Here is a 23,300-nt window from a genome sequence, read left to right as displayed (position 1 = left end):
ATTTTATAGAACAGTTCTAAATAATGACAGTCTATCCTCGTACACCTCGTTTTAACAAAACACACATACACATTGCCCCTAGCTTAGATCGGAATGCGACTGTTCCAAGAGACCTTCTCAATGGTTGCAGACGCCGCCGGATCGTCTCGATCCAGAGGAGCCTCGACCTCATTCTCAGGCACAGGCCGCACGACCTCCAGGCTGAGCTTGGGATCCTTGGAGTAAACTCGCAGCCCGACGACGCACACTGCGTTCCATGGATCAGCAGCCGGTCCGTCGAGCTCCGAGAACTGTGACTGGTTCTTTGCGTCGGGGTCATCGGGTGGCATGTCCAGGTCACTGTCGAATTCGAACCCGTCCAGCAACTCCAAGTCGCTGAGATCCAGGCCGTCCGTAGCCAAGCGAGTATCCAGACTGGGGCGCGGAGAGTCGGTTCTGCGATGACGAGATCCGCTCGCATGGCGCATATGCAGGCCGTTGAACTGGATAGTCGGGACGGAACCGTTGGCAGTGACCGGCCGGCGGTCACTACTCTCACTAGAAATGCTTCCCATGTCTGTGGGTGATTGGACCGGTTTATCAGTGAACATTTGTCCTGGAATAGGTCCGCGCTCGGGACTGCGCTCGTGCGAGGTACCGTTGGGCATACGGCCCGCGCGTCGGCCCGCCATGCGCTGCTGTCGCGCTGCCAGTTTCCGTTCCCGAATCCATTCCTTCTGAAGCCGCTTCTTGGCCTCGTCGCGCAGCTTCTTGCGGTTTGCCGCCTTGTGTCGCTCCTGCTCTGTTCGCTCCTGCTCTGTCTCGCCCACTAGCCCCTTGGCATGTGCGAGATCGTACGAGAGCCCGACCTGCACGAGCTTCTCTCGTCGGACTGAGGCGAGCCGGCGCACTATCTCCTCGGTCGACTCCACGTCCTCGTGTCGGAAGGCGGTGATTTTCATCAGAACGTGGTAGCGGCCTGGGTCCAGTGCGATCTCTGCGTTGACTGATCGGCCCATAAAGTGGCTGTTGTGACTGCGCACCAGGTAGTCTTCTTCTCCTTCTTTTTGGAGGCGGAACTTGAGTACAAAGCTGTACTCGCCGACTAGTCCTTTGAAATAGCGCGTGTCAAGCTGGCATGCGTTAGTTAGAGTTTTATGTGTAATGTACGAGTTACGACCAACCTGTGATAGGACAATGACGACCGGGCCACTCTTGGTGACATTCATCATAAACTTCGTGCTGTGGTAGTCGGCAGACCACGGGACATTCAACGTTGTCCATTGCTGCGTGATTGTCCATTCAGGTCCAAAAAGGCGCGTCCGGTCGAAGTGCTGGTATTTCCGAAGGAGATCGCGGTAGGAGATCCAGAAGAACTGTACTGGCAGGTTAGTCAAGAAAAACCCGAAGGATATCAGACATGCATACGCCATCGTTGCCAAATTTGTGACCAAGTCGTTCCATCCATTCTGGAGTCCATTCCTTGGACCCATCGCCCCAGGCGCCATGCCACTCTTTCCTGCCCCAAGGATTTCTGATAGATGTAAGCTGGGTGTACTCAGATCGGGCGCATATATTTGTCAACCTACCTCAACCGCAACAAGCGATGACCGTCAATCTCCCGGGCTTCCATGATCGAGTACGAATGGTCCTCTGAGATCCCCTTTCGATCTCGCGGAGGACCACGGTACTTGGGGTCTAACCAGTTGGAAAACAGGCCTGTCCCGCATCCAAAGAGAAATTCCTCGTTGACCTTCATGAGCTCCTCGTTCCAGAAACGGTCCTTATCCAGGATGTTGCTGGACAGAACCTCGGACGTCACACCACCGGTCAGATCCTCGATGGCTTCGCCAACAAAGCCACCCTCAATCGCGGAGTAGTCACCATGGGCTTTGGCGAATGCTTTTTCCAGGAGAGGTAGCCAGGTTTCATTTTCATCCACGCACTGCGCAAAGTACAGCGCCCGAGACCCGGTCTGCCAGACTCGGCGGTACTCTTCCTCAGTGTCGGTGCGATTGATGTCGTCCCAGATAGGTCGCTCATCCACCGATTCATCATAATCGGCGGCACGCAGATACAGTTTGTCGTCAACGATGCACTGCTGCCATTCGCCGTCTGGTAGTCTGGTTTAGCTCTCGATTCCTTCCACCAAGAAGGCGATACCAGCACACTTACCCCGATAGAAAACAAACCCATAGATGCCGATCTTCTCATCGCGGGCAACGCACATCTTCTCGATCAGGCCCTCCTTGTTGCCCATCGTGCACAGTGCAGCCATGAGCCAGCAGTCTCCATCATGGCCCTGGCGCACATCTGATGCCGTCGGCCCATTGACAAAGAACTGGGGTTTCTCGAAGATTTCCTAGACACCAACCCGGTTTCAATCAGTGAAATGCCCCAACATCCATATCCACTCTGGGGTTAGAAACGAACCGTCACCCGCTTCACTCCACGCGGCCTCATCTCCTCATTGACTTTATCGAGGCCATCTAGATAATGGCGCCGCTGCGACTTGAGATCGACCTCGATGTCAAAGTGCGGATCCGTGTATTTCTGGTTCACGCGCTCACACTCCTTGACAATGCGCTCAACCGACTTCTCGCATTCACGCCGTGCCTGCTCGTACGATTTGACGGCCTCGTGGCCCTCAATCACTCCGTTGGGTACCCGCTTGGCCCGCGTCCGTGCGTACGGATTGTCTGGCAACACCGTGTACACCTTCCCCGGGTACTTGGTGTTGAATTGCTCCCAGAACTGCCTGACCGACTCCTGTGGAGGTTGGCAGCGTGCACGGGGCGGCCGGCTGTTGGAGCGCGAAGACGCCGGGGGCATCGAGGACCCGTAGATCACGTCGTCGTCGTAATCCATTGCTTATGCTGAGTGGGATGAAAAGCCACTAGCTTTTTTTCCTGGCTCGGGGTCGCCTCGATTAATATTTCCTTTGATTTCGTCTTCTTCCGTTCTCTCTCTTGCGCCACTGCAGAAAGAACACGACCGAAGTGGGGGTGCTGTGATCTACCCTTTATATCGCACTGACCACCGTGCCTTCGACCCAAATCACATCTGGGTTTTGAATCCCCCTGCACGGCCACCCATCCGATGCCGGGAGAAAAAGAGTCATCAGTCGGCTTCTCTGGCCACAGTCGCCCTCTTTTTTTTACCCTTTCCATGTGGTTTCTCTATCGTAAGGCTGCAGGGGGGCTGCATTAGAGTGGCCGTGAGTCCACGACCCACGAATAAGCCGCCTCAACAGCACAGCCAAGCACAGCACGGCCCCCCAACTTCTTTCAAGGTTGTTTTGCTTTCAGCCGGGAGCAACGGTTCCTTCAGACGGCCCCCTCAGCAGCCCAAAAATAAGGATGCGTTTCTGCAGATGGGCCCAGTTAGCGTTGGCCCGAGATGCAATCCACTTCCTTTGATTTCCAAGAATAAACCACTCTCTGTCCAGTGTTGGCCTTCCGCATTGATGGATGCCTCATCACTCCATGTGGGGCTTCTCAAGTTCAGCTCTGATACGAGTTGGGCGTTTTTTTTTTTTCGCTCGCGAGTCTTATTGGTCTGGTCGTCAAGATGATTCATTCCCAGGCCGGGTGCGCCCAGGTCACATTGGGAAAGAATTGAATGACTCAGGCCGTGATTGGTGCCTGACCCCGTGAGGCTGAAAACCGACACCCTGGGTGATGTAGAACACGACAGTGTTGCACCCTACTATTCAGCCACAAGGGAAAAAGAGAAAGAAAGTGTGGGTATGTACGCCTGGATTAACTAAAAGCACTTGTAACATCCCAGTCAGCCGGCCCTCCGAATCACTCCCTAATGAACGCCAGGTACATAAAAAACAGTACATGTTCTCGGTGAATCAGAAGCATCATGTAATCGTCACCCCCGAAGTGAATAAGATTACACGGGAAACAGAAGAAAGAAAAGAACGACATGGTGAAGTGCGTCCTTAGTGGAAACCGTTGCGCTGGGTACGTCCCGAGTAGTACGAGCTGCCGTTTCGGAAGTATGGGTGCATGCAGGCCTGCTTGGCCGAAAGCCGTTGTGCGGGATCATACTCGAGCAGAGCCTCCAGCAGTTGGCAGCCCGCTTCTTCCAGACCAGGGACGAGGTCTGCATCGGGACGCTTCCACTTGGGGAAGGTCGGCTTGTAGTCGGGGAATGAGGTCACACCAGGCCAGGTGTCTTCACTAGGGGTACCGAGAACCCTGCAGGTACGCGTCAGTAAACACATGTCATACAATATGCTCGAGCCACACCTACCGGAAAATTTTGAAGATCTCGTCGATCTCCGAGTCGCCAGGGAAGAGCGGCTTGCGCGTACACATCTCGGCGAAAATAGCCCCAACGGACCACATGTCCACGCCCGTAGAGTACTGACGACCACCCAGCAGAATCTCGGGGGAGCGGTACCAGAGAGTCACAACCTAGAGGAGTCAGTACGCCGCAGCTATTCACCGGGGATGCTGTGCCCATACCTCATGGGTGTAGGTTCGCAATGGGACACCGAATGCACGAGCCAGCCCAAAGTCGGCCAGCTTGAGGTTACCGTCACGGTCAATCAGCAGGTTCTGGGGCTTCAGATCACGGTGCAGAATCCGGTGGCTGTGGCAGTAGCGGATGCCCTCGACGAGCTGGGCCATAAACTTCTTGACCATAGCCTCGCCCAGTCCCAGGTTCGTGCTCATCTTCATACCATCCGGAAGAGCCTTTCCGCGGCCACCCTCACTAACGGGCAGAGCCTCCATGTATTTCTTCAGGTCGAGGTCGAGGAACTCAAAGACAAGGTAGAGCTTGTGGCCATCGGCGTGGACAATGTTCAGCAGCTGGACGATGTTCGGGTCCTGCATTTCTTTGAGGAGGGAAATCTCGCGGATAGCCGTGCTAGGAACACCTTCATCTTCGGCTTCGAGTCGAATTTTCTTCAGGGCCACGATACGGTTGGGGTGGTTGAGTTCACGGGCCTTGTAGACCACACCGTAGGTCCCTACCGAGCAACGCGTGAGTTTTGCAATGCAACCAACCGCGTCAAGGACATTTACCTTCTCCAATCTTCTCAATCTTCTGGTAGTTCTCCATGGTGACCGTTACTACCAATTGGTTTCTGGTAGTAAAGGGAAGTTAGAGAACTTGGGGTGAGGAAAATGGAGGTGACACCTGGAGATTGCCAGGAGGCATTTGGGGAAGTAAGGGATCAACCACGCACCTGTCGATCTCGACACAGCAGGGGAACCCCAATTGTCTTGGTAAACGGTGGTCAAGAAGTGAATGAGTCGAGAAACCAGCAAATCCACATAGTGGGGAGATACAAACAAACAACCCCCGCGTAAGGCGGTGAGCGCGTCCCTTTCTTTCGCTCTTACGCCAACTCGGCGGCTTTTTGACCTCGCCATGGCTCACATCGTAGGCCTCAGTGCCCACGATCGCCCTCCAGAGGTGCTCCAGCTCTGCTATAAGAAATATTCCCGCATCCCCCTAGCAGATATTGACCATGATCACGGGATTCTCGACCTGCAGCGACTGGACCCGGACAACCTGCCGGAGGGACTGACGCTCTCACAGTATATGTCCAGTCAGGATCTCCGGCTGGCGTTCGATGACTTTATCCGTGGGAACCATGCAGCGGCCAAAGAAGACGCGCCTTTGGCTGAGAATATCCCTGTTTTGACACACGATTCCGTCTCTGGTCAGCATTGTCTTGCCTCCACTCCCCTCGCGACTGACTCCAGCAGGATCAAAGAACGGACTCCTGACCCCTGACAGGTCTTCTGTTGATCCCCTCTTTATTCCCACCCACAATTCAGACTGAAATGCTATCGCGTCTTTTCCATCGAGACTTGCCCAATCATGAGCATCAAACCAATATTCATCTTCATTACGATGTGACGTACCCCGACTCGGGCCAATCGTTCTTCGCGGACGACCCAACTCGTGTTTTCCATCCGAAGGATCCCCAGGTTCACAAGCCCGTTACCGTCCAGAGCGTCCTGGAAAAGAAATTACGTTGGGTTACACTGGGTGGCCAGTACGACTGGTCCGCCAAAGTATACCCTTCGGAGGCTCCCCGGGTGTTTCCACAGGACATTGCCAAGCTACTACGTGCTGCCTTCCCGCAAACCGAAGCCCAAGCAGCGATTCTGAATCTCTACTCTGCCGGAGACACCCTCAATGTGCACCGAGACGTGAGCGAGAAGTGTGACGTAGGTCTGATCAGTGTGAGCTTTGGATGCGACGGATTATTTCTAGTGAGCCATGACGATGGCAATGGTTGCGAGATCATTCGCTTGCGATCGGGCGATGCGGTCTACATGAATGGCAAGTCGCGGTTTGCCTGGCACGGCGTTCCCAAGATTTTGCCATCGACTTGTCCCCAATGGTTGACCGACTGGCCATCATCCGGGGAGAATGTGCCGGGAGCTCCACCCGCTCCTTTTGAGATGTGGAAGGGCTGGATGTCCGGTAAACGGATCAATCTCAATGTGCGGCAGATGACCAGTTCTTCCGCTTCATAAGCCCGGAGCTCCTTGGCTAAGGAATATCCCTTATTGGGCTGCTATGCTATAGCTTCACCCACAATCCACCAGGGTCTCTCAGTACATGGCGACCTTTGCATGCCCATGCTGTTTGGGAGCCCTGTCTGTGTTCACGCCAGAAGGGCCGACTCGCGGCAACCGCCATTGCCTTCCACAGGGGAAGCTGATGAGCAGATGGGATCTACACACCGAAGGTCCGGAGAAACCCACGGGCTCAGATAGACCAAATACCAGTCATGATCGTCCCGAGGTAACGCAACCGCAGAATCGCGCTCCGTAGATAGCGCGGGTATCGCAGAATGACTCCAACGGCCCCGCACCCGATCAGAAAGTAAACAGCGTCACTCCTTATTTCTGCTTCTTTTCTCAGTCTTCATCATGGCCACGGATTCCTGGTGCGCACAAGGTGAAGTTAAACGCCAATTGATCCTTAATGCCATCCCCAAGAAATGACGCTTGGAAGACCCCGTGCCCCCCGCCACAGAACTACAGGATGTAACCAAGCATATCCAGCAGTTCCTGAATACACGCGAGATCGAGATCACGGAGTCCGATGCCGTGGATATTACAACGCAGACCACATCAGGTCGCTGGTCGGCTGTTGGGGTCACCTAGGCCTGTTGTCACCGCGCCGCATTGGCTCATCAGTTGGTATATTGTGACGAACCCAATTCAACCCCCAAGAAGACTGACCTGCTTCCGTGGAGGTCAATTGTCTGCACGAGATCTTTTTCGATGCTGCGATCCAAAACGCTAAACAATTAGATGCCTTCTTCGCGGGGCACCAAGCCCCCATGGGTCCCTTGCACGGACTTCCCATCAGCATAAAGGACTGATTTCATGTCAAGGGTGTAAAGACGACCATGGTCTACGTGGGCTGAATCAGCACTTTCCAAGGTCACCGCGATGACCCCCGTCGTGGGACTGACGAAAGCGAGCTGGTACGAGAACTGGGCAATCTCGGAGCGGTTCTATACTGCAAGACTAGCGTACCAGCAACGCTGGTGGCCACTGAGATGATCAACAATGTCATCGGCTACACATGGAATCCCAAGAACCGGCTCCTGTCCAGCGGCGGCAGCTCCGGGGGCAAAGGAGTACTAATTGCGATGAGGGCATCGCCGGCCGGCTTTGGTACTGACATTGGCGGCAGCGTGCGCATACCGGCTGGATTCAACAACTTATTTGGGCTGCGCTCTTCGTCAGGCCGAATCCCTTACCAGGGCGCTGCGAATTCCATCGATGGCCAGAATACCATCTTGTCTGTGATCGGCCCGCTCGCGCCCACAGCCCGATCCTTGTCCATGCTGTGTCGGGCTGTCCTCGACCAGGAGCCCTGGTACCATGACCCGCTGGTTCTCGAGCTGCCGTGGCGGGAGGCCATCGTGGACGAGACGCGTGCCTTGATTGAACAAGCGAGGGCAGGCTTGTCGTCCCTCGCGTTTGCGATCATGCACTACAACGGCGTGGCGCGGGTTCACCCGCTTGTTGCGAGGGGATTGAAGCTGGTTGAACAAACCCTGAAGCGACTGGGACATCTAGTCATTGCCTGGGACCCGCCGTCGCATGTCACCGCCCATAAGCTGGCCGTATGTTTATACCTGCTATGCCAACCCTAAAATCAAAACAAAACAAAAGACAGAAAGGGGGGGGGGGGGGGGGGGGGGTCTGATATGGAATCATACACAAAAATGAAATGAGTACTGACCGCGCCCAAGCCAAAACCTTCAACATGGACGGCGGTGCAGACCTCAGACACCACCTCGGCCTATCTGGCGAACCGCAAGCGCCCCAAGTCATCATCAACACAGCCGGCCCGCAGCTGCCTGCATCCGAGATCGCCGCACTGAACGTCGCCAAGCGCGAGTATCAGAAACGCTACATGGGCTACTGGAACAGCACAGCCACGCTGACCGGCACCGGCTGCCCCGTCAATGGCGTGTTCTGTCCACTGGTGCCGCATGTCGCCGTCATCCCGGGCCAGTATGATTTCGTGGGTATACGTCCTTTGTGAATGTGCTGGACTATACCTGTGTCACGGTTCCGATGACCTTGGCGGATAAGACGGTGGACGTGCGTCCATCTGATCCGGCTTTAGTGGCGGCGGATCAGCATGTAGAATGGGATTGTGAGTTCCATCTTCGTTAAGGAAAGATGTTATTCTTTTTCCTTCTCTTTTCTTTCGTCCCCCAGCCAAAACAAAAGGTGGGAATACCCGACTAATTATATCAGACAATGCGGATACCTATGATGGTGCTCCCGTGGGAGTTCAACTGCTGGGACGACTACAGGAAGAGAAGATGCTAACACTGGCGGATTATCTGGGCGAGGAGATTGCCCGAGAAGCGAGACGAGCCTGCTAACAAACATAAATTGACTATATGTGAATCAAATGCATTTTACAATGAGTATTTCCTAAACTCCCTCACCTCCTTTTCCGCCCATGTTATATAAATCAACTATATTAAGCCGAACTACCTTCGAGCAGAAGACGGCGGTGTCTGACCAGACGGCGCAGTGAGATTCGACAGAGCGGGTGTGGACGAAGGCCAGGTGGATTTGGCCGAGCCCGCATCCGACAAAGCACCAGGCTGGCTCTCGGAGCCGTTCATCAAGCGCGGGCGTTTAGCCTGGGGCGCACCACTGGCACCCGCACTCGGCGGACTTCGAGGATCGGCGTGCGAGTAAGGGGAGGCGTAGTGAGTGGAGGAGGCAGGGGTGGACGCAGTAGCAGGGTCGGGACTCATAGCCGGGGCAGACTGTAAGGGGCGAAGGCGATTCGGATGAGCCGAGGTGTCTTCGCCGGGACGCGAGGGTCGGACGTCGGGGCTATGGCGCAAGCTTTGATCCGAATCCATCAGGGGACTGTTGTTGGCATAGCCGACACCGATACGGCCCATGCCTTTGTCGTGCATGACGACACGCCGCCACTTAGCAACCACATTGTCGTAGTCCCACCTCGAGGAGTCGGCGCTGATGTGGCTGTCCTTCCCGTCGAGTTCCCGGGCCACGTCGCGGGGTAGGGGGAGGGTATCTGGTGGGAAGAGCGCAAACTCGCGGGGCCACTGGCAGGACCCGAGACGCTCGACCTGCGCGCGCAGTTGGTTTGCCTCCTGCTGCACGCGGACGAGCTGCTCGTCCAGACTTTTGCGCTTCTCGGCCTCGCGGGCAAATGCACGCGTGAGTTCTAGTTTCCATGCGTCGTTGCGGGTTTCGAGGGGGAGGAAATCCAATGATCGAAGGAAATCCCCAGGTGTCGGAGGCTGATTTCTTCGTGTTGTTGGGCGCTTCGATGGATCATGCCGCGGTCGACGCTACTGTTCGACGGTCGCGCATGAAGCGGTGTTGAGGAGTCCGCGGCGATCTGATCGGCTTGCCATTGTGCGATTTTGGAATGTAATGCTTGGCGCACAATGTCGAGGTGTTCGGCGCCGGGCGGTTGGAGCGGGAAGGAGGACGGAGAAGGGAATGGGTGCGATGCGAATAGGCTTGGAGGGGGCGGCAGGAGCTGTAGGCAGAGTGAAGGAAACGTCTGAGCTTGGATATCGATGTCAAATGGCGACAGCGGAGGACATGCGCGCGATCTGGGCATATTTGTGTTAGCAAATACATTCCCTGGAGCTTAGCTCGCCCACACTCACGTGGCAGCCTTGATGTTGTCGAGCACCTCTCGCAATGCAAGCTCCAGCGCCTTCATCGTATCCGGGTTATTGGCGGTGGCGCCCCTGCTTGCATAGTCGGGCAGTTGCAGCGATGCTGTCCGGGACTGCGATGGTGGCTGTCGAGGTCCGTCCAATGCGCGACTCGGGTTGGGGATGTCGTTGATGACCCCAGTCGCATGCCAGGTGGGCGTATTAAACATCATGCGCACCGAGGGGTCTCGCGGCTTGAACGCAGACTCGCCTGTGTATGAGTCGGCAGAACTCTTCTTCGATGTGTGGTCCGGGCTACCCTCGCGCTTTGACGAGGTGCGGGCCCTGGCGACGAGTGATCCCACTGCGGATGCGCCGAATCTCCTCGACATCGTGAACCCCGTCGGGTTTCTTTTTGAAGAGAAATTGATCGAGGTGTCGACCGAGGGAGGAGGAGGTAAACGCCTGTTGGCAGTACTGGCATTTGCGGTCCTTGAGGGCCGGGTTGCCTCCAGTTTTGGATCCTTGATTTTCGTCGCCCAAATCCTCGGACGTGTCGCGAGGAGTTTCTTCTTTCATGATGAGGGCGGATAGGAGGAACGTTGAAATACAAAGGCGGGGACTTGAAGCGAGAATCTATACAGGGTGACTCATGACATCAGGCGCAAGACGGAAATTATGGCGATGGGGAGGTCGGAGAGGAGACGCCAAGCTTTTCCGATGCCTTTTCACTTAGGCGAATTGAACATTTGATAATAACAACCTCGCTCTCTTTTACCAGTGTCAATATTTTCTGTTTAATCTATTCAGTGGCTATTAAAAAGATAAAGATGGTATCTCCGCACGTTACTACTAGCCTAGGCTGCCGATTATAGAGATACAGCGACAATTGTCTTGCGTGCAGGCGTACAGAGATATAGTGTAGGCAAAGTGAGATCGCGAATCAGTATACAAATGCAAAATCGATAACATAAGTCCGACACCCTTCCCACCACTATCATCGGCTCTGAAAGCGAGAGATGCCGAAGGAGCACCGAGCTTGTTGTTCGAAATAAATGTAAATTGTTGTTTTGTGGTTGTCTGGTACCATCTTTCTTCTTGAATGCAAAGAATGGGAATGGGATGGCTTGTCGAGAGGCAGAGCAAAGCCGATGTTAGGTACTCCTTTAGGCCATGTTATATTTTTGCCATGGCCAGGACGAGAAAATACCCAAGAATGGATATGCACCCAAGCGAGTGCACAAAAAGTCTCGGCTGCATGATCGGAGAGAAGATAGATAAAGAGAAGAAAATTTGAAAGAGTCTAAGAGAGACATCAGGACACTTGTAATAGCCAGCTCCTTGGGCGAAGATATATACCTAAGCGGGTGCATAAAAAGTCTGTTGAGCAGGGTGGGGGAGGCTAGGGGCCGTAAAGAAGCGCTTCTGGCGCGTAGATAGGGCCATAGCTATAGTGATAATCTCAGCAAACGCGTTAAATAATAAGTTTGTACTTTGTACTCTCTCTACTGCTTCACCCCCTTATTTTACTCCCTTTTGCACCTCAAATATGGCCAATCTGATGATATATATACGTAAAAACAATGAAAACAAGCGGACTTTAGAAGAAACTGCGCAGTAAGCATGGTCTCACCCTCGGTTAACTTCCCTAGTGCTAAATATCGGATAATTCTAGAGAAAGCTTACCTAAAACAAGTGAAATGTATTCCGTTTTTGGAGACCGTGTGGTTCATGATAATCAACGCAGTGGCCGGTTATGTCTTCCTCTACAAGGAATTTGAGTGGCCGCAGGAGCTGGGTCAGATCCAGCGCTTTATGTGGTGAGGCCTTCATAGCAATTTCTAAATCTATACGACAAACCAGAAACATATATAAAGACCCTATTCTAATTGAGATAGTATAGTATTGTAGTATTTTATGTCAACTATGATCAGATCTAAATTCCAAGAAGCCCTCTCCTGCAAACAGGAGACTATTTCCTCTATTCAGTTCCACGTAGTCCCAAATATTCTCTTTATCACACTATATTCAATCTAAAAAGGCGGAATAAATTTCTCTACTATACAATCCTACGAGGCTCTTCGGGTGGATTATACATAGCACGGTAGAACTCCCAATACTCCGGCTAGAATCCAGTTAAACCCTAGTTTAATAGAATAACCGTTCTATTAAGCCAAACGAGGATATTCCTTGGATATAAATCCGCGTGCGTAAACATGATCTTATAATTCTTTTTAGACTCGGACCATTTAGTATAATATATATTTACTATTCAAAGAATTCGATTCGATATTATGTTTACGTTTGAGCACTTTGTAAGGCAGTCGATCACGTAAAGCTTAAACAATCCCTTTATCGAAGCTTTTCTCAGTTAGATATAGGTCATGGTTATATTTAATGTAGTCGCCGTAGCCGGCCTCGAAGGTACAGTCTCGATAGGGTAATCTATTAACCTCCTTAATAAAATCGCCTAAAATCTCTTATATTTAGTTTAAGTAGTCCTCATAATTCGCCAAGTGGGGGTTAGTAGCTTGTATTCAATGAAGATTCTTTATCTGAGAATTGACTAGTATTGTACATTGTACCTGACCCCAATCTCAGCTTGAATGAAGGCGGTCATTTGGGGATTCATGGTTTTTGATATTGCCGTGCATACTGTGGATGTGATATATCTCCGGTGATATTTCGGGAACGAAGCTATTACCAATCGATGGGGAATCTCTATTTCTTCAGACAAGAAGGCCAAGAAGAATGTAGCGTCCCAAGATAATGCAAGTGAGACAGCCCTAAATTCCCCGTCAAAATCTCGCCATCATTGCCAGTACATCTAAGTGATCCAGGAATTATACTATGAAGTGCCCAGCATCTTCATGCTAGCCCTATCACGTCAATCTCTCCACTATTGTCAAAAAGCCGAAAATTACTCTTCCTGAGAAAACATGTATACTTAGCAAATACCTGCTAATGATGTCTTCGATTCATAAGTCTTGCGAAGCGCAGAAAGTGCCGGATTGATGTTCCTCGATGAGGTGGTAGACATGGACGCCATCATTACAACATTGACATAATCAAGAGCCCTTGGAATACATAAGATAGCCCAAATGTAAATCTATCTATAGATTAAACACAACACCAGAGATGAAGTACAAATTCAATTATCCGAGTGGCATTGTGCCAACCTTTCCACAAAGCGAGCCTATTCGTACTATCGCAACGAGACCCAGTCGAGCTCACAAGCTCATTCGAAAACTATTAAACTTTTTCCATCTATCCTCATCGATACCCAATCCTAGGGTTACTTCTTGCATTAGGTAGACATTCCCCATCTCCACAACAGTCAGCAAGCCCAACTCATCAACTCATCTCTATATCTAGATCAGGAAATACCGCAGACGCCGCACCCCCTTATCTATAGCGGCACAGCGGCTGAGAGTGACCGCCCCAATCATGCCGAAGTGGCCAAACGCCCCCACAACCCTCCTCAATATTGTGCCAGAGTCGAATCCCAAAGGCAGACACCCACCCGCGAGGACTTGGAATCCCGGATCGTCCAACTCTGGAAGAATGTCTGGTTAGGTCTGTATCAGGCCGAAAACAGAGAGATCCGCTCTCTTTACATTCGGCTCGAGGCGCTCTACCTGGGCACCGGATTGACCCACAAATTTCGACTAGGCGAGCTTCATCTTCTCAACCGTTCTTTAAGTGAATGGAGTATCAATAGCGGCATTGCCAGCTTGAAGCTGTTCGAGAACCTGTCATTCTTGACGCTTCAGTCTGTGGTCGAGATCCTGGAGGCATACAAGTGCGAGATTGCAAACTTAGACCGGCTCTTTTCCATTTTGCGGAATTCCCAAACGAGTCTACATGGGAACAATGACCGCCAGAAAGCAGAGGTGGAAAAAGACTTCTTTGCGGTGTCAGCGCCAATGGAGAGGAGAATCAGGCAGTATGATATTCGCATGAACGTGTTGAACATGGATATCTGTGATGAGGCGATGGCGCTCGGTGTTAAAACTCGGCAAAGGGGACAGCATGTTTATTATCGAGCGTTTCCTAACCAGCAACCAGTCTTGGGAATAGCCGCAGATTTTCCTCTCTTGAGGTTCCGGGTTATGGTTAGGTTTAGTGTTTTGCTCTTGCAATGGACAGAATTTGCTACTTGATACTGTACAGTTCATTTGTTTGAAGAAGATCATTTCACCGGCCTCTCTTTAGTATGCTACGAAACCTTCTTAGGAATATGAGTATTTGTAGTCATATTTATAGGGTATGGAACCACTACGATCAAGATGTCTTAGAAGCAGTTGGTAGGTCTGGAAGAGATTGACCAAAATATCCCTGTGGGCATATCTAAACAGCATTGAATAATTACAGCTAGTTTATCTTGACTGAACGCTCCTTCAGTGATTGTAGATTGATACCAATTGGCAATAGATGGCGATGTACCTAATCTGGTATGTGGGTCTCTGCAACCAATAAAAGTTCAGATAGCAGCCCTAGCCGACTTACGGAGCGACACATCATGTGACGCACAATGCGACCCGCGAATATTCAAACCACGCAAGACTCCTCATCCCCGACCTACGACAACCCCCATCCACGACACCCTGAAGGAGGCCCCATCAAGATGACTGTTCGCAACCACGGTGCGTGTTTCCTCGTCCTGCATGCTGTTCGCGCCATTGGAATCATTTTCACCTATTTTTTTTTTCCAATTTTCTTTCTCCATACTGACTGATGTGTGCCACAGCCATCGCCTCCTCGCGGAGCAAGTCCCGCAAGGCGCACTTCTCCGCGCCCTCCAGCCAGCGCCGTATCTTGATGTCGGCCCCTCTCTCGAAGGAGCTGCGCCAGGAGAAGAACGTACGTGTTTTGAATGCCACCCGAATCCGGTCCAGACCTGAAGAAAGCATGAAGAGGGCCCAGTGATTCTAACCGAAGGGCATTAAACAGGTCCGCGCCATCCCCATCCGTGTTGGCGATATCGTCACGATCACCCGCGGTTCCCAGAAGGGCCGCGAGGGCAAGGTCACCTCGTCCTACCGTCTCAAATTCGCCATCCACGTCGAGCGTGTTGTCCGCGAGAAGACCAATGGCCAGAGCATTCCCATCCCCATCGCCCCCTCCAAGGTCGTTATCACCAAGCTCCACATGGACAAGGACCGTGAGGAGATCCTCGCGCGCATCGCCAAGGGCCGTGAGGCCGTCCAGAGCAAGTCGGCTTAAGGGAATTCTTCGGTGTGGGGTTCAGGTCCATTTTGCAAATGACAGTTTAACGGCGCGGTGTATTAATGGACTCCTTTGAAAAAAGAAAATAGAGGGGGTCCCATCTGTCATTCTGGAACCAGGTACAATGTGGTGAATGAAAATGAAAAAAATCCTTCATCTTCTATCCCGAGTTCGTGCTCGAGTATTTCGGTCTACGGGGCTTGCATTTTTCTTCTCCCCTGTGGCTTTCTAGGAGAACTAGAGGCTCTGAGATGCAGCATTCTGGGCCTCAATAGATGACCAGTGCGCAGAGTGATTTCGAGATGTGGTCACATGGTTACTGATGGCCTTGGTTTGGGCCGAAAGGATGTAAGACCTCGCAGTGACCACATCCATCCTCTGCACGCGTCTCTCCAATGCTGTCGATTTACCATCCGGTCCTAGAGGGTGGCTGAAATCAGCCGTACTTGCGTAGTGTCGAGCAATCTTGCTAGGACCGACAGGACACGCATACCCAGAGCCCTAAGATAAATAGTAAATCCGCATGAACGCTATGGTTGTCGAATTGCCTGCGCCGTCTCAGAGGGGCTTACCCGCAGGTGAAGGGAAGCCCTAGACCAGTGTCGATTTCCTGCTTCATCTGATACGGACTTTCAAGAGAGCCTCTAGGTGAGAACCCAGGTCCGGGGAGCAAAGCAAAGGAGGAAGAATCAAGGGTATTCCCAGTGCTTCCAGTGCTAGGCAGGAACTTTTGAGGCTGCAGAGCCGATCATTCTAGTGGTTCCGTTCATTGGGGGAGGAATTTTGATGAGCCAACAACCGGAGATTGGCATTTGTAGTAGCAAAATAGAAAATCAGATATTGATCTAAGAGAGTATCATCCTTACCCTTAACAACCCATGGGTATTCTGAGCCTTGACAGCCATCTATGCACATATCTTATCGATAAGCCCTTATCGCACTCCCCCGCCTCGGGGCTCTACACTCCGCAACTTTGCCACGACCTTCCGACTAAACTTGGACGCCTTCGAGGAGTGTGTGTATCCACACAATGCCTCAAGCAACCCAACCTAATATTGCTATCAATGACACACCCAACCAAGACCCCACCGAGGATTGGGAAGCCTCACTCTCCGACAATCGCATCCACCTCCTCCTCGCCGCAACCGGCTCCGTCGCAACAATCAAGATACCCCAGATAATCAGCGCCCTAGCACCTTACACCCACAAGCTCTCAATCAGAGTAATCTTCACACATCACGCGCAACACTTCCTCGGCGGCCAATCAGCCGAACAGCCAACCCTCTCCTCCCTCCGCTCCTTACCCGGCGTAGAAGCCGTCTACGACGACGCCGCAGAATGGGGCCCAGAGCCCTGGCGTCGCGGAGCCGACATCCTGCACATAAATCTCCGGCGGTGGGCAGATCTGCTGGTGATAGCACCTCTGTCGGCCAACACGCTCGCGAAGCTCGCCAACGGCGTCAGCGATAACCTGTTGACGTCGGTGTGTCGGGCGTGGGATACCGATGGGCAGGTGGACGGGCAGCGGAAGCGCATTCTTGTCGCGCCGGCTATGAATACCGCTATGTGGCGGCATCCGGTGACGGCTAAGCAGATCCGGGTGCTTGGGGAGGAATGGGGTGTGAGAAGAGATGAGGGTACGGGCGAGGAGACTGGGTGGTTTGAGGTTCTGCCGCCGCAGGCGTCGAAGATGTTGGCTTGTGGAGATGTTGGGGGTGGTGCTATGTTGGAATGGACTGATATAGTTAAGATCATTGAAGATAGGCTTGGCTTAGAATGATACGGAACAGAGCTAGTAATAGTGGCCGGAAGGCCCCGTTATATCATGTGTACAAGGCTTGATATAGAGTCTGAAGGGCTATAAAAAAAAATAACAACAATTAAATGATAATGAAAATATGAGAAACAGAGAGATAATTATATGGAAAAGGCTTAGGCTAAACACACCTAGGGAAAAGGCTCGACTAGCCGATGTGTTAGCATACGATATCGTGAAGATACAGCTCTGTAAAGACTAGGTTCGAAATTATTCTTCTTTCTGCGTCTAGCCACAGACCTGTTTCTGTCTTTATCTTTATTCTTTTTTACTTTTTACTTGAAATTTTGTGTGTTTCATCCGTGGACGCAGTTTTCATTCAACAACTTCAGCTGGGATACTACATATATCTACTCTAGTCTGGTTTCTCTAAACAGGCCCAGTTCCTGTATAGCAGTTTGTATATAGGCTAGATTTATTGGGCAAATAAACGCATCGTTATTATCATCATCCTAAGCATATATTGAGAGAAACTCTAATATCTCCAGTTCTCGGGTTCCTTATATGTGCTATTGAATAATCTCCACCGAGAATAAAACTAAGTCGTGTTGTGTCTCTTTAAATCGAAATGAGGTTCTATATTCTAACTTTCTACGCTATAAACCACTCACGGACTCCAGACTCGTCTCGCCCTATAGGGTCCGTTGTGGTCTACCGAGGGTGTTTCAGCTCTCGAGAACGTTCAAGGCTTGGGGGCCATAAAGTCAGGAACCGCAGACTTGGAAATTATATCCAGGAAGGATATGATCTCCTTAAGCGGGATCTCCATCACTAGAATCTGAATTTTGTGAGTCGGAATCCAGGAGCTGGGGTCACCGCGCAAATTGAAGTACGCGAAATTCAAATTCAAATTCAAATTCACGAGTGCATCCACTCTTCCGAATTATTTTCGGCATGGGGGTTATTTAAGGTTGTTGGGGGCGGAACTTTCCAAGGTTCGTCGTCACTTTCAAGCTTTAAAGGCTTTTAATCTTTTTGTCACCCCTCTTGTTAACCAAAAATGCCCAAAATCTCAAGAAACTGCGCCAACTGTCGCGCAATAAAGCGCCGCGTTCGTGGACTCTGTCCTTCTTTTCTTCTTCTCGTCTTCTCGTGCTAACTACCGTCTAGTGCGACCAGCAGCTCCCCCATTGTGGACAGTGCATCCGGGCGCGCCAGAAGTGTCCGGGGTACCGCGATGAATGGGAACTCGTTTTCCGCGATCAGACTGACCGGACGATCAAACGAACCGAGGAGAAACGCGTGACCAAGTTAAATCCGGCATGTATCACCACGTAAGTAGAGAGAGTGTGTGTGTGATGCATGGATTTGTGGAAGGTCCTTCCCGTGACTCACGCTAGAGCAGGATACGCAAAGCCAAGTGCGATGAGACATATCCACACTACACAGGATCCACATGCACTAGTCGAAAATGCGATGGTTATCTAGGCCTGCTGTCGCTGAAGCCGACGATGATGCCGGATGTGAATCCCATTGAACTACGCAGCTTGGCCTTCTTCCAACAGGTGGTGGCCCCGGTTCTCTCAGGCCCATTAGGCCGCTCGTTTTGGACCCAGATGGTTATCCAGGTGGTACACCAAGACTCCGCTGCCCGACATGCCACTATGGCCATTAGCGTCCTGTACGAACGGCTCGACCAAAATCCCCAGGATTCCGTAGTCCCGTATGACAGCGGCTTTATGCTTCGTCATTATAACCAAGCAATTAAGTCCGTTCTTGCGTTGAAAGCCCCGGGACCCTCTGATCTCGATACAGTACTGCTCATATGCGTTCTGTTCACCTGCATCGAGTTTCTTCGGGGGGACGTCGAAGCCGCCCTCCAGCACTGCAGGCACGGCACTCAGATTCTCACCTTCCACACTCCTCAACCAGAGCTGTTGGCCATCTTACGCCACATGGGTATCTTCCCGCTCTTCGCTGCCAACAAACATTCAGATCACCCTCTCAGCGCCAGTCAAATTCCGATTACTACCGGCCCATTTCAGTCCCTGCTCCAGGCACAAGAGGCGCTAGATAGGCTCACTCACCATATAGTGGGGCTCTTCCGGGCAAAGGACCATTGTAGGGCCTCTGATATATCCTCTTCTGCATGGCCTCCGACACCGCTCATTAAACAACAAGAGCGAGTGGTCAGGGGCCTAGAGGTGTGGCAGTCAGCAATGACCGAATTCAAATCGCGCAATCCCATACCCCAAGCACATGCGACTATCGACCGAATCCTGCAGGTACGATGGCTTGCAGGTAAAATCTGGTCGAGTGCCTGCTTGACTCCCGGGGAGGGCGTGTACAACGCATACATGGATGAGTTCGAGCAAATTATTGAGCTAGCGAGCTACGCGGACCCCCCGGCCAAGGATTCATCCTCGCCGAGACTCCCCAAATTCACGTTCGAGATGGGCTTTGTGAGCGCGGTGTATTTCGTCGCTCTGAAATGCCGCCACCTTCCTCTTCGTCTCAAAGCGCTGTCGATGCTGGCGACTGTTGGCTGCCCCAGGGAGACCATGTGGGACAGAGATGTTATGAAGGGGATTGTGACGGGGATTATTGAATGGGAGCACGATGTCAAGCTCACCCCGGAGAAAATCGAGGAGATCATGGCCATGAAAGAAAGTCCCCCTGAGCCGTCCAAGGATCGGCGAATTGGAGACTTGGGCGTCGAAGATGCGGATGCGAATGAGCTGGTTAACCCAGAGCCAGCCACCAAAATGATATTCCACCTTCCTGCTTCTTAAAATAGCTATATATAAAAAAAATATAAAGAATATAATATACGAATATGTGATTGCTACTACTATAACTTGGATATGAATTTGCCTAACAAAACAGGTATGGGTATTTTAGTTAAATCACTACCTTACAGTATTAACTTTGACTTCAGGCCCCAAACAATAGGCCAACTCAACTCAAGAAGTAAACGCTTGATCCCGTGGTAGACAGTTTGGTCCAAGCAAATGCATCAAGGAAGCTCGGAAGGTGGGCCCTGCCTCACGTTCTTCGGTACGTTACTGGCAAGCTCGTGGCGAGCTTGTTTGTTGGCTTCAAGCTCAGTCCGCATTGAAGCAGGATCATATAATTCGCCCATTGGTTTGTTTTCCCCCTCAATCTCAGATGGCTGATGTCCATACTTGGATAATGAAGGTGTGTCGGAAGTCGTAACGACAGAACCGCCCGGGGTGTTGTGGGATACCTTCGAGCGAGAGCGGCGACGTAGTAAAAACCATACGAGCCCCAGGATAATAATCACACCGCAAACACCTCCGACAACTCCACCGGCGATAGCTCCTTTATTTGGTCCTGAATTTTTGTCTATTTTTTGGTGAACAGATTAGTTGTTTTGTTCAATATTCTTGAATCCGTAAGAAGGAAGAAAAGAAACAAACGGAGACTCGGGCATACCGGGAGAAGTATAAGGGTTGAGAGGTTGAACGGTCCAGTCGCTATGGTTATTTATCTGCTGGTTCACGTAGGCCTGGGAATCACAGCCAAAGGTCGCATCGGTAGAATCGGCGTTCTTTGACTTCGCCAAATATGCTACCATGCCCTGGTCGCAACAGAAGAACCCGGTATTGTAGTAAAGGGTCCAGGTTGAGTTCGTGCAAAGCCGGGGAATGTCATTTGCAGTTGCTTCTGTGCCTTTGCAGAAGAAGTTCCCGTTGTCCTCGGAATTCTGCGTAGCATACTGCCCATCTGGACAGCATGCCCAGTATCTTGGTTGCCAAGCCTCTGCTTTATTCTCATTTGGAAGACAACCATTTGGGCGGCGAGCCGCGTAGCCGCCTTCGATATGTATCGTCATTGCTGTGCGATATAATGGAGAATCGAGGGTGTGTTGTGTAGGGCGCGTTGTGTCAATGAGAGTGATAGCTGAGAGAGACAGAACGAAGTCAGAGTCAGGGTCTGGTGGAGGCTCCTCTGCGAGCCTCGTCTTAAAAGTGGCCCCGAACACTATGCATGACCAATGATGTAAATATACGTAGAGCACACAGCCATCTATCTCAGTTATATATACGCGCTCGACGCAGATCGTAACCCGAGAGGTGGCTTTGAGCTTGCCGGTTACTATATGTAGTATAGACAAATCTAATTTTGGCATATTCATCCATACGCTATTCTGTGCATGGGCCGATTTATGTACGTTAGATCCGTTTGAGAATCGGCCCCCCCTTTTTTTGTCAACTGAGTTTTCTTCTTAGTAATAGTGAGGTCGAGAGAGTGTGGATCCACTATATCCTTAGCAATCTTCGCTTTAGGTCTATTGGTAAGCGTTAGAATTCTTCGACTCGCCTTTTTTGCCCCCCTTCCTCAACTGCATAATTCGATAGCGCTAAACCTATATAAGAAATCCTGTATAGCAGCTCAATCCAGCAGGGCACCCCTAATTTAGAGATCGGCTGGGTGAAACTGATTCTAGTAGCTAGAATAAGTAATAAGCTATTTTATTAATCGCTATTTCGGCAAGCTATACAGCAAAGATCTATTATTATCGGGTTAAGCTACTTGGCTCGTGCTCGGTGGCAGGGGCCAAGCATAGCCTCTCGAAAGGTTTGATATGTAGTGTTTGCAGGCGATCGGACGACGGGCCGTGTGGCTGTTTAAACCTAAAACCCGACCCAAAGTCTCGAAATGGTCTTTGTAAAATCTCGCAATCGTTGCGAAAGAACGAAGCAGTACTATAATCACCTATAAGCTGTTGTAGACGCGTATTAGATGGTCGAAATAGTCTTGTCGGTTCAAAGAGCTGATCAACTCAACCCTCTTCCTCTTCGAGGCTAGAATAACGGAGGAGACTAGGGGGATCGTAGCGGACGAACCATTTCGAGCTAGCTAGTATTGGGGGGAGAGGGAGTGGCAGGGTTCGGCGATATATATATCAATAGCAAAAATACCTTATTAACTGGATATGTATTAGGACGGGAAGAAGGAAGAGCAGGGCGAAGAACTGCAAAAAGCTGAAGCGGCAATAGATGGACTTAATAGAACCACGCACGGCGACTTATAACGCTTAAACGGAAGGGATAAGACTAAACTTCTTTGCATAATTCACCGTGACCTTCCGATATAGTATAAACATAGATGACGGTAGAATAGCGACGATTTTTGGTGCGCGCAAGAAAACAAAACCGTCGCCTGTACACCTCGCGGATTTGAAGTATAGCTTGATACACGGGTACTATGTAGTGCGGGCCATGGTGTTGGCGCCGAGGTTCCGCAGTATACGGATCCTACTATTGGCGCAGCCAGGGCACTAGTCAATAATTCTGTCACCTATCCCACATAAATTCAAACAGAGAAGCTTTATCTCTATGGAAATTTCATGTTTGCTCTGTCTGAACGTATGTTCTGAGTATTTTACATGAAATAAGCGCCCATTCACTTGATTCTATTCTTAGACATCTAGATTGGAAGATAAGCTTTCAGATCGGTAACAGAAACCAGAGCTGTAGGATTACGATTTTTCAGATAGCGATGACGATCAAATTCCAAAAGGCGCTCTGTAGGCAAGAGGGGACCGTCGTGGAACAAGCCAGCTTTTAAAGCGCACTCTAGTGTTTGAATAAGAGCGATCAAAGTATCTAGTCGAGGATTCTTCAGACATGACTCACATGAAGGCTATTAGGATAGTATTTTGCAGCAAATTTTCAAGAAGTTAAGAGTTATACAACCATGAAAATGCTACGACCCGGTTAATCTGTTATCATATGATGTGTGTGTGTCTGTGTTATGCAATTGACGCCCTGCTTAAAACACAAAATGCGGCCGTGTTGTCGAATTCACAGTAGCTGGAATCGCCGATAAGCGGTAAAGGTACGGGTGGCAGAGCTTTCGGCGATTCTAATCAGTAGCAGAAATGCCTCAGCTGCAAAAGGGCAGGGAAAAGAAGGCAAAGGCAATTAAGGGCTGTGAAATTGATAGGCAAAGAAGGTAACGGATTTTGGGGACTGTTGGATTTGAGAGGGGAAAGAGGGCGCGTAGTGATATACACACGCGGGGACGTGCCTAGGGACACATGGGCTAAACCAGTCAATAAAAACTAAACCCGACTAGGCTCCACCATAGTGGTCCGATATGGTGTAGTGGCTAACATCGCCGTCTCTCACACGGCAGCCGGGG

The 23,300-nt window shown here is 51.0% G+C and overlaps 11 protein-coding genes across 11 annotated transcripts; 7 read left to right on the top strand and 4 right to left on the bottom strand.

Moving 5' to 3' along the window:
* Positions 1 to 83: 83 nt before the first annotated feature.
* Positions 84 to 2,847, bottom strand: NUU61_009901 (uncharacterized protein; the record flags this gene model as incomplete). Its single annotated transcript, XM_056660426.1, has 6 exons — positions 84 to 1,112; positions 1,164 to 1,355; positions 1,408 to 1,513; positions 1,569 to 2,094; positions 2,155 to 2,341; positions 2,413 to 2,847. 6 exons carry the CDS (start codon positions 2,845 to 2,847, stop codon positions 84 to 86), a joined length of 2,475 nt encoding a protein of 824 aa, XP_056506924.1.
* Positions 2,848 to 3,928: 1,081 nt separating this feature from the next.
* Positions 3,929 to 5,058, bottom strand: nimX (cyclin-dependent serine/threonine-protein kinase CDC28; the record flags this gene model as incomplete). Its single annotated transcript, XM_056660425.1, has 4 exons — positions 3,929 to 4,187; positions 4,243 to 4,406; positions 4,458 to 4,966; positions 5,022 to 5,058. The coding sequence occupies 4 exons, from the start codon at positions 5,056 to 5,058 to the stop codon at positions 3,929 to 3,931; spliced, it is 969 nt and encodes a 322-aa protein (XP_056506923.1).
* A 312-nt stretch (positions 5,059 to 5,370) lies between these two features.
* Positions 5,371 to 6,491, top strand: alkB (oxidoreductase, 2OG-Fe(II) oxygenase family; the record flags this gene model as incomplete). The annotated part of the gene is made up of 2 exons (XM_056660424.1): positions 5,371 to 5,665; positions 5,743 to 6,491. The coding sequence occupies 2 exons, from the start codon at positions 5,371 to 5,373 to the stop codon at positions 6,489 to 6,491; spliced, it is 1,044 nt and encodes a 347-aa protein (XP_056506922.1).
* Positions 6,492 to 6,961: 470 nt separating this feature from the next.
* Positions 6,962 to 7,348, top strand: NUU61_009898 (uncharacterized protein; the record flags this gene model as incomplete). The annotated part of the gene is made up of 2 exons (XM_056660423.1): positions 6,962 to 7,159; positions 7,220 to 7,348. 2 exons carry the CDS (start codon positions 6,962 to 6,964, stop codon positions 7,346 to 7,348), a joined length of 327 nt encoding a protein of 108 aa, XP_056506921.1.
* Positions 7,349 to 7,418: 70 nt separating this feature from the next.
* NUU61_009897 (Amidase) lies at positions 7,419 to 8,875 on the top strand (the record flags this gene model as incomplete). Its single annotated transcript, XM_056660422.1, has 5 exons — positions 7,419 to 7,453; positions 7,501 to 8,105; positions 8,231 to 8,509; positions 8,611 to 8,640; positions 8,745 to 8,875. 5 exons carry the CDS (start codon positions 7,419 to 7,421, stop codon positions 8,873 to 8,875), a joined length of 1,080 nt encoding a protein of 359 aa, XP_056506920.1.
* A 111-nt stretch (positions 8,876 to 8,986) lies between these two features.
* NUU61_009896 (uncharacterized protein) lies at positions 8,987 to 10,723 on the bottom strand (the record flags this gene model as incomplete). Its single annotated transcript, XM_056660421.1, has 4 exons — positions 8,987 to 9,775; positions 9,826 to 10,096; positions 10,154 to 10,415; positions 10,510 to 10,723. 4 exons carry the CDS (start codon positions 10,721 to 10,723, stop codon positions 8,987 to 8,989), a joined length of 1,536 nt encoding a protein of 511 aa, XP_056506919.1.
* Positions 10,724 to 13,282: 2,559 nt separating this feature from the next.
* Positions 13,283 to 14,359, top strand: NUU61_009895 (uncharacterized protein; the record flags this gene model as incomplete). Its single annotated transcript, XM_056660420.1, has 3 exons — positions 13,283 to 13,346; positions 13,520 to 14,259; positions 14,318 to 14,359. 3 exons carry the CDS (start codon positions 13,283 to 13,285, stop codon positions 14,357 to 14,359), a joined length of 846 nt encoding a protein of 281 aa, XP_056506918.1.
* Positions 14,360 to 14,881: 522 nt separating this feature from the next.
* NUU61_009894 (60S ribosomal protein uL24) lies at positions 14,882 to 15,370 on the top strand (the record flags this gene model as incomplete). Its single annotated transcript, XM_056660419.1, has 2 exons — positions 14,882 to 15,007; positions 15,098 to 15,370. The coding sequence occupies 2 exons, from the start codon at positions 14,882 to 14,884 to the stop codon at positions 15,368 to 15,370; spliced, it is 399 nt and encodes a 132-aa protein (XP_056506917.1).
* Positions 15,371 to 16,403: 1,033 nt separating this feature from the next.
* Positions 16,404 to 17,153, top strand: NUU61_009893 (putative flavoprotein; the record flags this gene model as incomplete). The annotated part of the gene is made up of 1 exon (XM_056660418.1): positions 16,404 to 17,153. One exon carries the CDS (start codon positions 16,404 to 16,406, stop codon positions 17,151 to 17,153), a length of 750 nt encoding a protein of 249 aa, XP_056506916.1.
* A 1,036-nt stretch (positions 17,154 to 18,189) lies between these two features.
* On the top strand, positions 18,190 to 19,921 carry NUU61_009892 (Zn(II)2Cys6 transcription factor domain-containing protein; the record flags this gene model as incomplete). Its single annotated transcript, XM_056660417.1, has 3 exons — positions 18,190 to 18,240; positions 18,300 to 18,463; positions 18,535 to 19,921. 3 exons carry the CDS (start codon positions 18,190 to 18,192, stop codon positions 19,919 to 19,921), a joined length of 1,602 nt encoding a protein of 533 aa, XP_056506915.1.
* A 224-nt stretch (positions 19,922 to 20,145) lies between these two features.
* NUU61_009891 (uncharacterized protein) lies at positions 20,146 to 20,985 on the bottom strand (the record flags this gene model as incomplete). Its single annotated transcript, XM_056660416.1, has 2 exons — positions 20,146 to 20,495; positions 20,586 to 20,985. 2 exons carry the CDS (start codon positions 20,983 to 20,985, stop codon positions 20,146 to 20,148), a joined length of 750 nt encoding a protein of 249 aa, XP_056506914.1.
* Between the last annotated feature and the right edge of the window lie 2,315 nt (positions 20,986 to 23,300).

Source organism: Penicillium alfredii (genome assembly GCF_028826965.1).
Source record: "Penicillium alfredii strain IBT 34128 chromosome Unknown utg000012l_segment0_segment0, whole genome shotgun sequence".
In the NCBI taxonomy this organism is placed as follows: Eukaryota; Fungi; Ascomycota; class Eurotiomycetes; order Eurotiales; family Aspergillaceae; genus Penicillium; species Penicillium alfredii.
Note: the sequence above shows the minus strand (reverse complement) of the source record. Positions and strands in the feature narration are given on the sequence as shown.